At 35.7% G+C, this 16,046-nt stretch overlaps 1 protein-coding gene across 1 annotated transcript; it reads right to left on the bottom strand.

The window, feature by feature from the left end:
• Nucleotides 1-8,577: 8,577 nt before the first annotated feature.
• On the bottom strand, nucleotides 8,578-9,519 carry LOC100931375 (olfactory receptor 1361-like). Its single transcript, XM_003760991.1, has one exon. It carries the CDS (start codon nucleotides 9,517-9,519, stop codon nucleotides 8,578-8,580), a length of 942 nt encoding a protein of 313 aa, XP_003761039.1.
• Nucleotides 9,520-16,046: the final 6,527 nt, after the last annotated feature.

The raw sequence follows: 16,046 nt of genomic DNA, 5'->3' as shown, positions 1-16,046 counted from the left end.
AATACAGATTATGCATTTCAGACAGTCGAGCTAGGCTGAACACTCTTTTTATTCCAGAGACTGACCTTTCTTGAAATTTTTCCAATTTATCTTGAATTTTAGAGTAGTTTCACTCACACGGACACAGAAACCAGAGGCCTGGTTTCATATGGTTTTCAAGGGAAACTGGGAAAGCTCAAACAGCTTCCTGGCTTACTCCACCATCTTGACTCCACACCCCAGAAAACTAACTTTTAAGAAATTATTACTTCTCAGGTTTTGGTGTATGAGAAGAAAATATCCACAATTATTTGAGAATACTATGAAAATATTCAATTTTCTATCTACTTACCTAAATGAAGTTAGATTTTCTTCACATACAGTCACTTTTGTTATAATAAAACATATCTTAAGCCACCTATGTTAAAAAGGCAATACAATTTATGAAAGACATGGGGTTAGTGGAGCCATAATAAAAATCCTTTCTCTGTTTTACATAATAAGAGTATAATAAAACAATTAGCTTATAGATTTGTATCAAATGTTTTAGAAATACATAAGTAGCACAATGAATAATGGAGGCATCATCCCATGGCTACTGTTGCTCAGTCTATCCTGTGATTCCCATTGGGCTGGGCTGGGCAAGTTGATGCTTATAAATAAGATGGAATCCTTGGTAGATTCAACTCTTGAGCCATTGTGGAAAGCAGAGGGAAGGGTACAGTAGATAGAATAGGTACAGGACCAGTCCTCTTCCATCCACAGCACCTACAAGCATCAAAAGATTATATTGTTTTGATCCTCTCTTCCTTCTTCAGGGAAGTATACAAGCTTGTTGACTAGATTAGTTTTGATTGCAAGGTTCATGCCAATCCCATAAAACATGTATCTAGATGTGATTTTGATAAACTGGCCTTTATTTGCCTGCATTTTTTTCACTCGGGACTACAATTTGGATGTGATAACTACTGAGTTCTCTTATGACTAGAGCAATTTGATTTTCAGTTCTACTGGGATTTGTATTGTCTATAAACATGCACACATTCCACATGCCAAAGTTTCTTTTTCTTTTTTTTTTTTTTTACATTTTTTATGTTTGACTATAGCATAGCATTGCCTTCTGCCATGGTAAACAGGTCAAGGTTAGATTAGGTAAAGCAGACAATTTTTAGGATACCTTTTCTAGCTTCTTTATCATGCCAGGAGGTCAGCAGTGTAATTTTTTAAAAAGGCTATTCAGATACCCTGGCACTGTTGAATTCCACTGCTGAGAAGATGACTCCCCAGGTCTAGGCCATCTTTGTATAGTGTCATGATTACAGCTCCAGTGTATTTGCACCTGCTGTTTCATCACTTGCCTTTCACTTTGATAGAGGCAAAAATGGTTTAAAAAAAAAAAGACATATGTGACTCTAGGCAAGTCACTTAATTCCGGTTGCTTCAGCAAGAAAGAAAACAAAAAGATATAGATGATGGTTTTTGATTTGTGAATAAATTGGATTTCAGTCAGCCTCACTTTCTCTTTAAAACTCATCAAAATCCAGTGGTAAGATAAAAGTCAAGATAACTGGTGAATGCTCAGGTTGACAGTGGATGACCTTAGTGCCTACGATTTCTGCTCTTAATTTTTCTACAGAACTTGCGTCAGCTGTCTTTCTGGCTATTGGAACTAATTCTTCTCATCAACCCATTCATTTGGGGTAAATCTTCCCATGCTTGGGGTAGGCATACCACTAATTCACCAATGGGTTTGAGACTCCTACACTATCTTCAACCTGATCTAGCCTGTCTGTTGAAACAGTTTGCTGGAGTGCATGCTGAATATTTTACAGATTCTTGAAGCTACAGGAGAAAACTGGTGAATTATGTAAATACCAAAGGTGGAAAACAGCCTTGAAAAGGGCTTGGCAGTCCTCAAAGAAGTACCAATCTTCCCTGGATATCTTTATACCCCTTTATATCCCTATAATACCAATATTATATATAATAATATTTATGCAAAGACATTAATTTTTCCCTCCAACTTAGAAAGTTTACTGACAAACAACTCTAAATTCATGAATACAGAAATCAAAGAACATCTCAAATCATTCTTTGTAGTCATTCTACTTATCCTAAAAAGGAATGGTAACTTAAAGGGCCTCCTGAGCAGATACTTGTGTTTTCTAGCTAGCCAAAAGCTTGATATCTACTGGCCATCACTGGGCATTATTTTCTTAAAGTCTTCAACTATTGAGTGATCCATTTGGAGGATATTTTTTGACAAGTGCATTCTTTAGTCAGTCTTCTCCTTCTGGGCAGTTGGTACCTGACTGAGCAACTCCATAATTTAAAAGTTAGTTGCCAAGCCGGAAATGTTCATTTCAATATTTTTATATTTTTATTTATTCTAGTTACATGTAAAACAGTTTTTACATTTGTTTTTAAAACTTTGAGTTCCAAATTAAGAAAACACATGTGAAGTTATGTAAAACATTTCCATAAAAATCACATTGTGAAAGAAAATATATATCTCCCACCCTTCAACAAAAAAGTAAAAAAAAAAAAAAAAAAAAATATGCCTCAATCTTTATTCCAATACAACTAGTTCTTTCTTTCTCTGTGTATAGAGTTTTTCATCATGTTTTTCAGAATAATTGTGAATCATTGTATTACTGAGAACAGCAGTCATTCACAGCTGATCCTTCCAGAATATGGCTTTTCCTTTGTACATAGTGCATTTTACTTTTCTTAAGTTAATGGAGAACTTTCCAGGTTTTTCAGAGAGCAGTTTGCTCATCAATTCCCATAGAACAATAATATTCTGTTATAATCACATACCATTATTTATTTAATTATTTACTTTTTGTTGAGGCAATTGGGATTAAACGACTTGTTCAGGGTCACACAACTAGGAAGTGTTAAGTGACTGAGATCAGATTTGAACTCAGGTCCTCCTAACTTCAGGGCTGGTGCTCTATCTACTGTGCTATCTAGCTGCTTCTACCATAATTTATTTATTCAGCCATTCCCCAATTGATGGGCATCTCCCCAATTTCCAATTATTTGCAGTGAGAAGAGGGTTGCTATAAATATTTTTTGTATGTATGGTTCCTTTTCCTTTTTTTTTTTTTTTTTAAAATCTCCTTTGAGATTCATGCATAGTAGTGGTATTATTAGGTCAAAGGATCTGCATGATTTTATACCCCTTTGGGAATAGTTCATATCCTTTGGTCATTAAACAATTGGGGAATGTTTTTTCAAAAAATAAATATGACTTGATGCCCTATAAATTTGAGAAATTAGACCTTCGCCAGAGGTAATTGCTTCAAAATTCTTTTTCCAATTATTATTTCTAACTGTATTTCCTTCATTTATTTTTTCTCTCTTTCACTTTGATTCTTTTCAAAAGTGTTTTATTACTGACCATCCCTTGATCCAATATGTCCTCTCTTCTATTCTCTCTCTTCCCCTCCCCCCCGCCCCCTTTCCTCTATTCCCTTTATCTCCTACGTTCCTGAAAGGTAGGATAGATTTCTATACTCATACTGAGTGTATAGGTTATTTCTTCTTGGAGCCAATTCTAATGAGAATAAGATTCACTAATTCTTTCTCTCTTCCCCTTATCCCCATGCCTCACTGTAAAAGCTTTTTCTTGATTCTTTTATGGGAAAAAATTTATACCATTCCACTTTTCCTTTTCCCGTCCTCCCAAGTACATTCTTCTCTCACCCCTTAATTTTATCTTTTTAAATATTATCCTTTCATTTTCAGCTCACACCTGTGCTGTTTATGTATATTCCTTTTAACTATCATAATAATGAGAAAGTTCTAATGAGTTGCATGTAGGAATGTAAACAGATAAACTTTCTTAAGTCTTTGTTATATCATTCTCCTGATTACTTCTTTATGCTTCTTCTGAGATCTGTATTTGAAAATCAGATTTCTCTAATCGCCTCTGGTTTTTTCATCACAAATACTTGAAAACCCTCTATTTCATTGTATTTCCATCTTTTCTCCTGAAAAATTATACTCATTTTTGCTGAGTAATTGTCTCTTGGTTGTAATCCTAGTTCCATTGGTGTCCAGAATCTCATATCCCAAGCTTCCCTAACCTTTAATGTAGAAGTTGCTAAATCTTGTGCTATACTGATTGTAAGTTCACTGTACTGGAAGTTTTCCTTTCTGTATAGTTGCAATATTTTCTCTTTGACTTGGGAGTTCTAGAATTTGGCTATAATTTTCCTGGGAGTTTTCACTTTTAGATGTCTTTTAGGAGGTGATTGGTGAATTCTTTCAATGTCTGTTTTACCTCCTAGTTTTAAAATATCAGGAAAGCTTTCCTTGATAATTTCTGAAAAGATAATTTTAAAGCTATTTTTGATCATGGTTTTCAGGTAGATCAGTAATTTTAAAATTATGTCTCCTGGATCTATTTTTCCAGGTCAGTTTTTTCCAATGAGATATTTCATTCCCTTCCCCTTCTTGTTCCCTTCTTTTGGTTTTGCTTTATTGTATTTTTATTGCTCATAAATTCACTAGCTTCCATTTGCTTAACTCTGATTTTTAAAGAATTATTTTCCTCAGTGAACTTTTCTACCTTCTTTCCCATTTGGCCAATTTTGCTTTTTATGACATTCTCCTCCTCATTAGCTTTTGGTATTTCCTTTTGCACCCTCTCAATTTTCTTCCTAATTTTCCTCTATTTCTCTTACTTGATTTTCAAAATATCTTTTGAATTCTTCCATGATCTGAGACCAATTTTTATTTTTCTTAGAGACTTTAGATGTAGGAGCCTTGACATTATAATGTTCTTCTGAGTGTGTGTTTTGATCTTCCTTGTCATGATAGTAACTTTCTATAGTCAGAATCATTTTTGTTTTCTGCTCATTTTTTCAGTCTATTACTTGGCTTTTAATTCTTTGTTAAACTAGGGTTCTGTTTCCAGGGAGGAGCATGTCTTGTCCCAAACTTCAGGGGTTTTGTGCAGCTGTTCTCAAAGCTCCCTCTAAGGGCCTCACCACAAGTATTTCTCTTGTCTAGTTCTCCTGGAACTGCCAGAAGTGCCTAGATCCTTCTCTTGGTGTAAAATTCAGTTTGTTAAAGCAACAGTTTCTTTTCTTAGTACCATCAGTTTTGGGAACTGAGGCCTCTGGAAGCTGTCAATACCACCACTGCACATGTCCAGTCCTGGTATGCTGGTTTCAGGATGCCCTTTCACTCTACTGACAAATCTTTCCTGCTGACCTTCCAAGTGGTTCTTATTGTCTCTGGGCTGAGAGATAAAGAAACCCCTATTACTGCTGCTGATTTCTGCTTTACTAGTGTAAGAGTTGGTGCTGCCCTACTGTATTCCACACTGAGACTGCTGGGCTCCCACTCTGATGCACCAGGTCTTTTCTGCTAATATTCTAAGTTGTAATTGGCCAGAAAATTGTTTTGCTCCTTCTTTTTGTGAGTTTTGATGCTTCAAAACGTGTTTAAAGTCATTATTTAAAGATATTCGTGGTGATTGAGGGGAAAGCATGGCTATTTCCTTCCTTTAATTTGTCATCTTGCTCTTGCCTTGAAGGCTTTTATTTTTTAAAGAAAAATAATATCAGGAAAACAAATCAATATGTGAACATTACCCCACATACTATATGACATTTTTGACACCCATTGGGCCATCACCTCAATAAATAAGTGGGGGGATATCTTCAATTTTTTCTTGGGATTGATTTTTTTTTTTTTGTATTTCCTCTGTGTCCATTTTTTGATTATTTTGAGATTGTAATTCTTTACATTTACATTGTTGTAGTAACTTCAATATTGTTTTCCATTTTACTAAACCCATTTTACTAAGTATTAATCATGTTCAGTCTTTCCAGGTATCTCTGTATACATTTTTTCTTACAGTGTAATTCCATCACATTTATGTCTCACTTTTTATTCATCCAGTATATGGAGCCTATAATACCAGTAGGAATGTATTTAAGAGATTCTATTAATTGCTTCTATAGAAGATATTTATGCTCCATTAGAGGTTATGTTCTATGATACTTGAAATACATATAATAAGGATATTCTATGTGCAGATTTCAAAAAATTGAAATTACTTGCAATTATACAATTAAAGAGTGATCAAGAAAACATCTGAAGCTAGGTCATCAAATAATAAAGTGTTGGATGAAAGAGATCTTGAAAATAGTCTCCTCTTCCCACCACATTTTATTTAATAAATTTTAGCTTTTTGTTGATCTTCGGTTTTATATCACCAATTTCTGCTTTTATCCCTGCTTCTTCTACTCATTAAGTTTTCCCTTGAAACAGGGACAACTCCAAATATTTCATTTTCCTCTTGGATCTGTTTTTGATTCTCAGGATTTTGTCACAATGACTCAACTAACCTCTCCCTGTGGAATCTTCCTTCAATACCTGTGGCCTTCTTGCTTCATGATATAACTCCAGTCATGCCATTCTGGTACGGTATTGCCTCCTGAAACCTTCATTTTTGAGACAGGAAAAGATTGGCTAGACTTCATTCCCCTTCTAGTTGTATTTCTCATTCTCACAACTTTGCCACTATGTCTCCCAAGCAGATATACTCTACTGTTCTTTTGACTCTTTTATTTTCTGTCTTCCCACATGGATCCTGAAACTGTTTTTCTCTGATTCCCTTACTTGATCAAAACTCATTAGTATTTCCGTTGCACTTCTCCATACATTTTGGGATATGAAAACATAATATTCTTCATCTACATTGGGGTAAAATCTCAGGAGCTCTCTTCTGCAATCTTAAAATGATTAATTTCCAAATTCTTTACTGATTTTCATCCAATCTCCTTAATCTCCAAACCTTCAACAAGTTTTAATGTAAGCTCTCCATGAAAGCCTAAAGTGAAAGTTAGTCTTGCTTAATGTGAGAGAATTTGGCATCACTGTCTCAAGTATGAAATTTCATTAACTTTCTCCAGCATCCTTAGCCCTTTGGTTGCAATTTTTCAGGAGTCCATCCTCATAGTCACTTTATACAAAGAGTTTAACCTGGGAATTGCTTATACTTATAATATCCCAATGGACTTCTTCCTCATAGGGGAAGAGAGTAAGTCCACATCATTCCCCTACTCTTTGGTATTCTAAAGAATTCTTTCAAAAACTGTGTGTGTATATGGTTGCTCCTAAATAAGAATGGCTTTAGGGGATAATGCTGAAATTTTTGAGTCCATTTTGTAGGCCAAATTCAGAGGCAATTATTACACTCAACAAGTATAAAAAGCTGTCAAGAAGCTGGAAGTGAAATACAGTAGCCAAAGTTTGGTGATACCACAGGAGTACCAGGATACAATAGCAGAGTTTTAGCACAGGGGCCCTTATTGGTATGCTCCTTATTGGGGCCCACTGAAACAGTATTTTTGTAGAGTAGTATTTTGCTGGGGTCCATTTGTCCCAAATCATTTCCCCACAAACAAATAAGGCCCCAAATCTTTTGAGGTATGGGTCATACCCAATTTTGAATTTACTATTCCTGGACCTTATTGCTCATTATAAAGGAGTAATACTTCCCAACCATCAGAGTCAAACTTTCTTTGCAGTGTGTGGGTAAATCTTCCCCAGCAGTGTGGGAGCAAACCCTATGTTAGCTTGAAAGCAGATTGAGATCAAGGGGAGTTTAATTGCTGGGGAGCAGTCTTGAGCAATGAATTCCCTCAGTGAAAGATTAGTCAGAGTAGTCTGGGGAGTTTTCTAAAAGTCTGTTGTCCAGGTGGGTCAAAGCCCTAACTTGACTGGATTTTACTTGCCAAAGACTGTGATGATTGGAATCCAAAATGTATGAAGAAATGAAGTGTGAGTTTCTGAGCATATTGGTTTATTATGCAATACATGTTAATTGTATAAGAGTTTGGGATCAGACTTTGTTCAGAATGTCACTAGACTCGCACATAGGAGGGGATAGAGTTTTATGTATTAAAAGAAAACAAAAAAATGATACAAAATATGATATATAATTTAATTTTAATTGGAGGAAAATTAGGGCTTTTCTGAATTGGGAATAATATAGTAAACAACTATACTTTCCTGAAATTAGAAAAAGTGGTATCTTATTCCCATTATCATTATTTAGTCTAAGTAACATAGAAACAACAAGTCATTCATTAGTGTGGGACTAATTCTCAAATGAGGCATATGAGCTGCTGAAAATATAAAATAATGAGAAAAATCCTTGAATTAATTTTTGGATCTGACTGGGTTTCTGCTCAGCATAATCTATGTTCTTGGGTAAGGCTCTCTGAGGAATAGAGGAAAGTGGTACAGTTTCCCAGTCATGTGCAACAAAATTTCTACAATTGTATAAAATTTTCTCACAAGACAGCAATGGATGTAGACCTATAATTGAATAGAAATGGAACTGAGTTAGGTCCAGAAGTGAGTCAGAAGGTAGAGTCAATGTGTTTCATTCAATACCGACAATTCCTCAATAAAAAGCTACTAGAAAGAATTCTGATAACTGATTTAGTTCTCTATCCATCATGTCACAATGTCAAGAGGAGAAATGAGTAATTTCATGTGACATTAGAGAAGACTTCTAGTCAACCTTCTCCCACAGCTTTGTTATCTCTTCAGGAAGATATCTCATAGTCATAGAGTGAATCCTAGTTTCCTAATGATGAGCATCCTCAAGGCTCCTTTCATGTCCTTATTTCTTAGGCTATATATGAAAGGGTTCAGCATGGGAGTGACAACCGTGTACAGCACAGTTGCTGCTATATCTTGTTGGGCTATATGCGTGGATGTGGGGCTGAAGTACACTCCAATGACTGTCCCATAGAAAAGACAGACCACAGTGAGATGGGAAGCACAGGTAGAGAAAACTTTCTGTTTCCCAATAACAGAAGAGATCTTCATTACAGCCATGAAAATGTGTGCATAGGAAATGAGTATTCCAATGAAGGGTAGAAATACTGTTGGTGCTCCCACTGTGTAGACCATTAAGTCATTGATGTAGGTGTCTGAGCAGGCCAATTTCAAAAAGGGACTGAGGTCACAGAAAAAATGAGGGATTTGATTGTGGCCACAGAATGACAATCGAGTCAGCAAGACGGTATGTGTCAGGGAATTAGTAATGGCCCAAGACCAAGACACTAGTACTAGAAGGACACAGACCTTTGGAGTCATGATTGTGTTATAGTGTAGGGGTGCACAAATAGCCACATAGCGGTCATAAGCCATGGAAGTGAGGAGGAAACTATCAATCCCACCAAACAAAATGAAGAAGAATACTTGTGTCAGGCACCCAGCATAAGGAATTGTTCTGTTTTTGGATATGTGGTTATTCAGCATCTTGGGAATTGTGGTGGAGGTGAAGCAGATGTCAGCCAGGGACAAATTACTGAGGAAGAAGTACATGGGAGTGTGGAGGTGTGGGTCAGAGATAATAGCCATCATGATGAGCAGGTTGCCCAGTCCTGTGATCAAGTACATGAGAAGAAACAGGAAGAATAGGAGCCTCTGCTGCTCTGGCTCGTCTGAAAGACCCAGAAGGATGAATTCTGATACTCCAGACTGATTTCCACCTTCCATTCACCTGTTTGGAAGCAAATATAGAAAAAAATGAAATAAGAATTTAAAACATCCCATTTATGGTTTATTTGAAAGTTTGTGCTGTATAAAATCATTAAAATTAGAATTAAAAGAGAAATATGACATATCACTACTCATAGTCTGAGATCTAAAACAAACAAAAAATTGATAGCAATAGATGTACCAAAACTCCATCCTCCAAATGATACATCATAAGGTATGAAAAAGATGTTTTTGGAAAAAATTATAGACCATTCATGTCCTCATAAAAATATACTCCAAATCAATCAATGGTATAGTAACACAAAAGAAATAAACTCTGACACCCTGAAAATTGGTAGAGACTGGCAAAATGTGGTATGGTTAGTGCAGGAGAGGAACTGGGAAAATAGGCATGTCAAAACATTATTAGTAGGAGTTTAAAGTGATCCAAACCTGTTTATTTTTAATTTGGAATTCTGGAAAAATAATGGTAAGAAAAAGTGAGGCTATAAAGAGCTTTAAATGGCAAAGAGAAGAATTTTCATATGTTGCTGGCTATAATAGGAGGTCATTGGAGTTCACTGAGCAGGGGCATGTCATGATTAAATTTCTATTTCATAAAAATCACTTTGATGAGAACAGAATACATACCAGCTGTCTTGAAATGTGTATGACAGTAATTTATTGTTTTTCCTTATCCAAAGTCCATATTCATATATTCAAAGACTGTTAAGCTCAGAAATGTCTGTGTTGTAAAGACAAAAGATACTCCTTTGTCTCTGTCTCTCTGTCTCTCCCTTTCTCCTTCTCTTCCTCTGTTCCTCTCTCCCCTTTCCCTTTCTCTGTCTCTGTCTCTCTGTCTCTGTCTCTGTTTTTCTTTCTGTCTCTCTTGCCCTCTTCCCAAAATCTGGAAATGTCAAAATATCGGTGACTCAGAAAATTTTATCTTTTTAGATTTCATCCTTTCAGAATTTTTTGAATCCTAATTCTGTCATTAGCATATACATTATTCTCTGAAGTATCTTCTCATCCCCAAAATTGATGTTCATCTTCTCTGACCTCATCCAAATCTTGATAAAAATGTTGAGCAGACAATAAAAAAGGACAGCACTTATTATCAGCTATCTTGTAGAGAGGATTCCTTCTCCAGAATAGATTAAACTACATGATCTTTTTGGGATTCCCTCTCTGTGAGCTTCTAACAATGACCCCTATATTAACTATTCATAGTTAAAGACCTGGATTTCTTAAAATGAATCATTAATTGTATTAACATTGAAGAAGAGATGTTTCGGCCTTATAAAGGGCTAGGTTTTGACCCTTAATGTCCTTCACACCTCTGAGAAACTTTAATAATAATATCATCATCATCATCATCATCATCATCATCATCATCATCATTTAATTGACTCCAATAGAATATTTAAATGTTATCAGAAGACTTCACATCCTGAGGTTCTATTAAATAGATATGAGATATCTTTTTTCATTTGGTCCTAACAACACTCCCATGCATGATAAGTACATCTGTATCACTGTAGGTAATCTTCCCTTTACTAATGAGAAAAGTGATACTAAGAGATTAAGTGATTTTTCCCTTTGGAAAAAAAAAAGGTTTCTTAACATTTCTTATATCTTGTTTTTTTTTTTTTTTTTTTTTTTTTTTTTAGCAATAAGGTGAATGCATACGAAACCTTCTCATAAAGAAGTATTTAAATATATCAAATAATTAAAAGAAATGCTTAATAAATATAGTTAGAAGTTAGTGAAAATAAATGTGTGATTTTTTTTCTATTCAAGTTTTTAGCTCCCCTCAAACCTATCCATGGATCCCCAGGTTAAAATTTTCTGAGATAAATGCCTTCCATATTTGCTCTCCTTTTTCCATTCACATACAGAGCTCCTATGCTGCTTCAGACTCTCATCACTTTTCCTCTGCACTATTGCAATAGCTTCCTAACTAGTCTCTCAGTTTCCAGTCTTTCTCTTCTCCAATCCACTCACCAAAAAAAGCTGCCAAATTATTTTTTCTAAAAAGCCCATTTGTTCATATCACTCTCCTCCTGAATAATAAACAATGGAAAGAAGTTTGCCATGTTATTCAAGTGACTTGGGTTCCAGCCCCATATCTTCCAGACTGTCACACAGATAAATTCAATTTTTCCACCTGAGTTTTGAGATCTTTTAACATGCTGGTCTCTAAGATCCTTTCCAAGTTTGATATTTTATTATATAAGTTCCTATCCAGTAGTTGACATTTCTGCTCTAGAATATTTTTGTTCTAAAGTCCTTACAGTCTCAATGGAAATCAGTGTTCTTTGTATTTACTGTGCTTTTCTTTGATAGACCATGCACTCAGATGCCCTCTGCCTCTGTTTTTTGTTCTAAAGTCCCCTTCACATCTAAATTCTTTAACCTTTGATAGAATTCCATCAAAGAATCTTTCACCTCATTTCTCCAATTAACAAAATCAAATTTTTCACTGACACATTGAATTTCATGTCCTTAGTCTTCTTATGGTGAAGTCAGGTCCAACTCCTCTATGTCCAGAATCCCTGCAGATTCTGAATAGGGATGACATTGGGTCATTATCATTTTCCTCCTACACTAACGTTGCTTCCTTTTACTGAGATAAGAGAGGAGTAACTTGAATTTGTCATTTTAATTCTTTTAGAAAGAAAATGTCCCATTCTGCCTTAAAGGAAATTATCAATTGAGCACAAATGATTTTAAAAAGCATTTCAATTTCATATTTACTGACATGATTGCTCTGACACATATGATCCTCCATATCCATTTTTGGTGGCAGGAGAGGGTGCACTTCATAGAGAGCTGCATTTGGAAGAAGGTAGAGTTATCTTCCTGTGTACAAATTTGACTTCAGATGCTATCTGTGTGACCCTGGGCAAGTCACTTAACCCTGTTTTCTTCAGTTTCCTCATCTGTAAAATGAGCTGGAGAAGAAAATGCCAAACCACTCCAGTATCTCTGCCAAGAAAACCCAAAATGTGGTCATGAAATACTAGATATGATTAGAAAACAATAACAACAACGACAAAACAACAACAAACATTGTTTCTTTGTGCCTCTGCATTGGCTGTGCCCCCTACCTAGGATTCTCTACCTCCCCTCTTTTTCTTCTTGGAATCCCTGGTTTCCTTCCAAACTCAGCTAAGCCACTGTTTGCCTGCAGCCTCTCTTGATGCTCACATCAGCAAGTATTTTAGTCTTTCCTGTGGACAGGTGTTCATTTTATATTTATTCTGTATATGCTTCTACATAAACATGCTGTCTTCTTTTTGATCTTTTAGAATAGAAATCTTGATGTCTTTTCATTTTAATTATTTTTTCTAGTCTGACATTCTATGTTCCAAGGGTCTTTTCAGATCTCCTGTTCTTTTATATTCTCGAATCCTTTGTAGATTAATTTTCTCATTTTCTCAAAAGTCTCATAAAATCAGACTCAAGCACTATCGTGTGAGAAATTTTTTCCTTGAATAAACAGAAAATGCCTTCTATAGATCTTCCTACTTGAGTGTTTGGTCTAGAGCTTTTGTTCTGTTCCTAAGACTCAGCTACCTTACCTCACCTGATCTCCTTAGAGCTCAGAATTTCAGTCAGGGAGCTAGCTCAACTTGGGGATTCTTGGAAATGAAAGAGGTCCTGAGGTTTCGGATGAGTTTGTGTGCATGAGAGGATTCAGCTCTGTGTTCAAGGAAGGGTATATGAAGAGTATTGTAGGTGCCTTTCCAGGAAGCCCCTAGACTGTAGGATTTAATTCCCAGAGCTCCTTGTTAGAGAGAAATGTTGAAGTAATTGTCCATTCTCTAGGCCAGCCCATTAGCACTGGAGCTTGTTTGAGGGAAGAAGTTGGCCCGAGTTCAATTTATTTTCCCGACACTGCTGTCTTAGAAATAATGAAATCTCTCTGTGTACCCTAGGTCTTTTCTAGGGAAAAAAACAAAAAAAAAACATTAGATTTCAGAGGCTAGAACATAATCACTGCATTTTGTGGTTTTGTGGTTACCCTTACATCTTGGCTCTCCCTTGTAACTCCTATCATTTTCTGTGCAGTACTGATTTTCTTTTGGCTCGTTTCTTTAGCAGCTCTAAGCAGGTGTGGCAATTAGTCTTGCCTGTGCTCTATTGATCCCGTGAGTCATGATTCTTTTACTTGTCATAATTTCCCAGAAGATGGCCATAGTTCTAGAGTCCAGGGAAGAATGTCTGGGTTTAAAATATAGTTTCTTCCAGTGAATGCCTCTTCCCTTATGCTACAGTTCCTATGGTTCCTGAGTTCAAATATATTCATTTTTCAGAGATTGTTTAGGTTCTAGGGGAAACAGTGTCCCCTAGTACCTTACAAATATTCTTTTTTCCCAATTTTATTTTGTTTTGCTATGTTTTTTGTTTGTTTGTTTGTTTAGGGGAACTTCAGTGTTTGGTATCTGCTATGTGACCTGTAATTTAAAGATTTCATCACAAACATGTTTATAGCCAATTTGCAGAATTCTGCTTTTATCTTGTAAACAATTGAATTTACAACATTGATACTTTGTTTACATTGAATTGTTTTACTTGTGTTCATCCACATCAAATGATCATAAAGCTGGTCTATTATGTGAATGTTTGGTAAAAAACACCACTAGTGCTGAAATATTAAATGCCTTTGTTGATTCTCATTGTTTCACTCTCATAGTGGGCTGATACTGTCATGGCAGGTACCAGAGTGAAAGAAAGAGATGAAAGAAATGGTATTCTTGGTATAGCAATAAAACTTAATAATGTTATTGAGTCTTGATCCTTGAGTACACTTTTAAAATTATTCTGTGTGATAAAATGGGAAGTATGCATAAAGTACTTTAGCTAAAAACATTTATATTATTAGTTGAAGTGTGACCAAAATGTGACCTTTTCCCCTGGATGCCATTGTTAGCTGAAAAAATGATTTGACAGACAAAGTAAGGTTACCTAGGCATGAGTATTTGGTAGACATTTTCTTGAATTAAGTACACATCTCTTTATGGAGGTAGGAAGAGTAATGGATCAAGAACTGGGCCTGAAATGAGAAAGACCTGATTACAAATCTACCCTACCCATTTCTTGGCTATGTGATCCTAGGCACATCATTTAACCTGTCTGCCTCAGTTTCCTCATTTGTTAAATGAGGATAATAATAACACATACCTCTCAAGGTTGTTGTGAAGATTAAATGAGATAATAATTTTAAAAAGACTAACTACGTGGCTCAGTGGATAAAATCTTGGTGCTATAGAAAGGAAAACTCATCTTCCTGAGTTCAAGTCTTATCTTAGACACTTACCTAGATTGTGACTCTGGACAGTTTACTTAATTATGGTTGTCTTAAGTTCATTATCAGTAAGATAAGATCTGAAGAAGCAAATGGCAAAGAATTCCAGTATATTTGCCAAGAATACTCAAAATCAATTCACAAATAATCAGACTTGACTGAAACAAGTAAACAACAACAATATTTGTGAAGAACTTAGCATGATGCCAGGCAATCACGTTGTAGATACTATATGTATGTTAGCTATTATTATGATTATTATAGTATTCTTTGCCAATGATAAAATTTAAACTTTCAAGTGAAAATTAAACTTATGTAAATCTTGTAGATGCTGTTGTAATCTTGACAGATCTCTAATACTTAACATACATTTCTGATGAGATTGGTTGTGATATTATGAATGAGACAGTTTGATCATGTCTAATAAAATGTGGAAGATTTGCACAACTTCTTGATGCAATATTTTCTAAGATAGCCTATACATATCATTACAGAATCTTGCATTCAAAATGCAAGATAACACAATGAATGATGTAACAGAATACAGGAAGTTCATTAACATGTTTCAAATTTCACATGAAAACTAATTTTTAAGAAATTACTTCTTGGTTTTTAATGCATTAAAGAAGAATATCAACAATTATCTGAGAATCCTATGAAAATACTTTTCTGTATCTGCCCCTCTGCAGATAGAGGGGCAACTCTGGGTAAGGTATAAGACCATTAAGCCCATAGGGAATCTGCTGACAATGTCTGGTTTGGCTCCCTATTTCCCCTAAGGGATCTCCTTTCTGAGAAGTTGGGGAGGGGGTGCAACCACCTGTGTTCTACTTGAAGCAAGGAATACTTACAGTAAGAGGAATTTACATATCAATAATAGGGTGCTTATTGTTAACATATTCCCAGTGTGCTGTGGTGATGTAATGATTCTATAGTTGGCACATGACTCCATCTTTGACCATCCATGTGAGTCTCCTGCCTTCATCACTCCTCCACTAAGACCACGGACTTGGGCTGGTCCCAAAGTCCTCCTGAGAACTAGTCCGGATGGTATATTTTGGCACCCCAGCATGGGGGTTCTAGAAGGCAATGGTACATTTTGTCACCTCCAACTTGGGGGCTCTAGAAAGCAGCATATTTTAATCACCCTGGTGTGGGGCTCTAGAAAGCAACTGTAAATTTTTTCACCCAACTTGGGGGATCTAGAAAGCATACTACATTTTGGCACCTAAAT

Source organism: Sarcophilus harrisii, chromosome 1, assembly GCF_902635505.1.
Source record: "Sarcophilus harrisii chromosome 1, mSarHar1.11, whole genome shotgun sequence".
Taxonomy (NCBI): Eukaryota; Metazoa; Chordata; class Mammalia; order Dasyuromorphia; family Dasyuridae; genus Sarcophilus; species Sarcophilus harrisii.
The sequence above is the reverse complement of the archived record's forward strand: the minus strand, read 5'-3'. Positions and strand labels throughout refer to the sequence as shown.

Bases quoted from the DNA above. Each gene is read 5' to 3' on its own strand.
- LOC100931375 (XM_003760991.1), bottom strand. From the start codon at position 9,519: ATGGAAGGTGGAAATCAGTCTGGAGTATCAGAATTCATCCTTCTGGGT.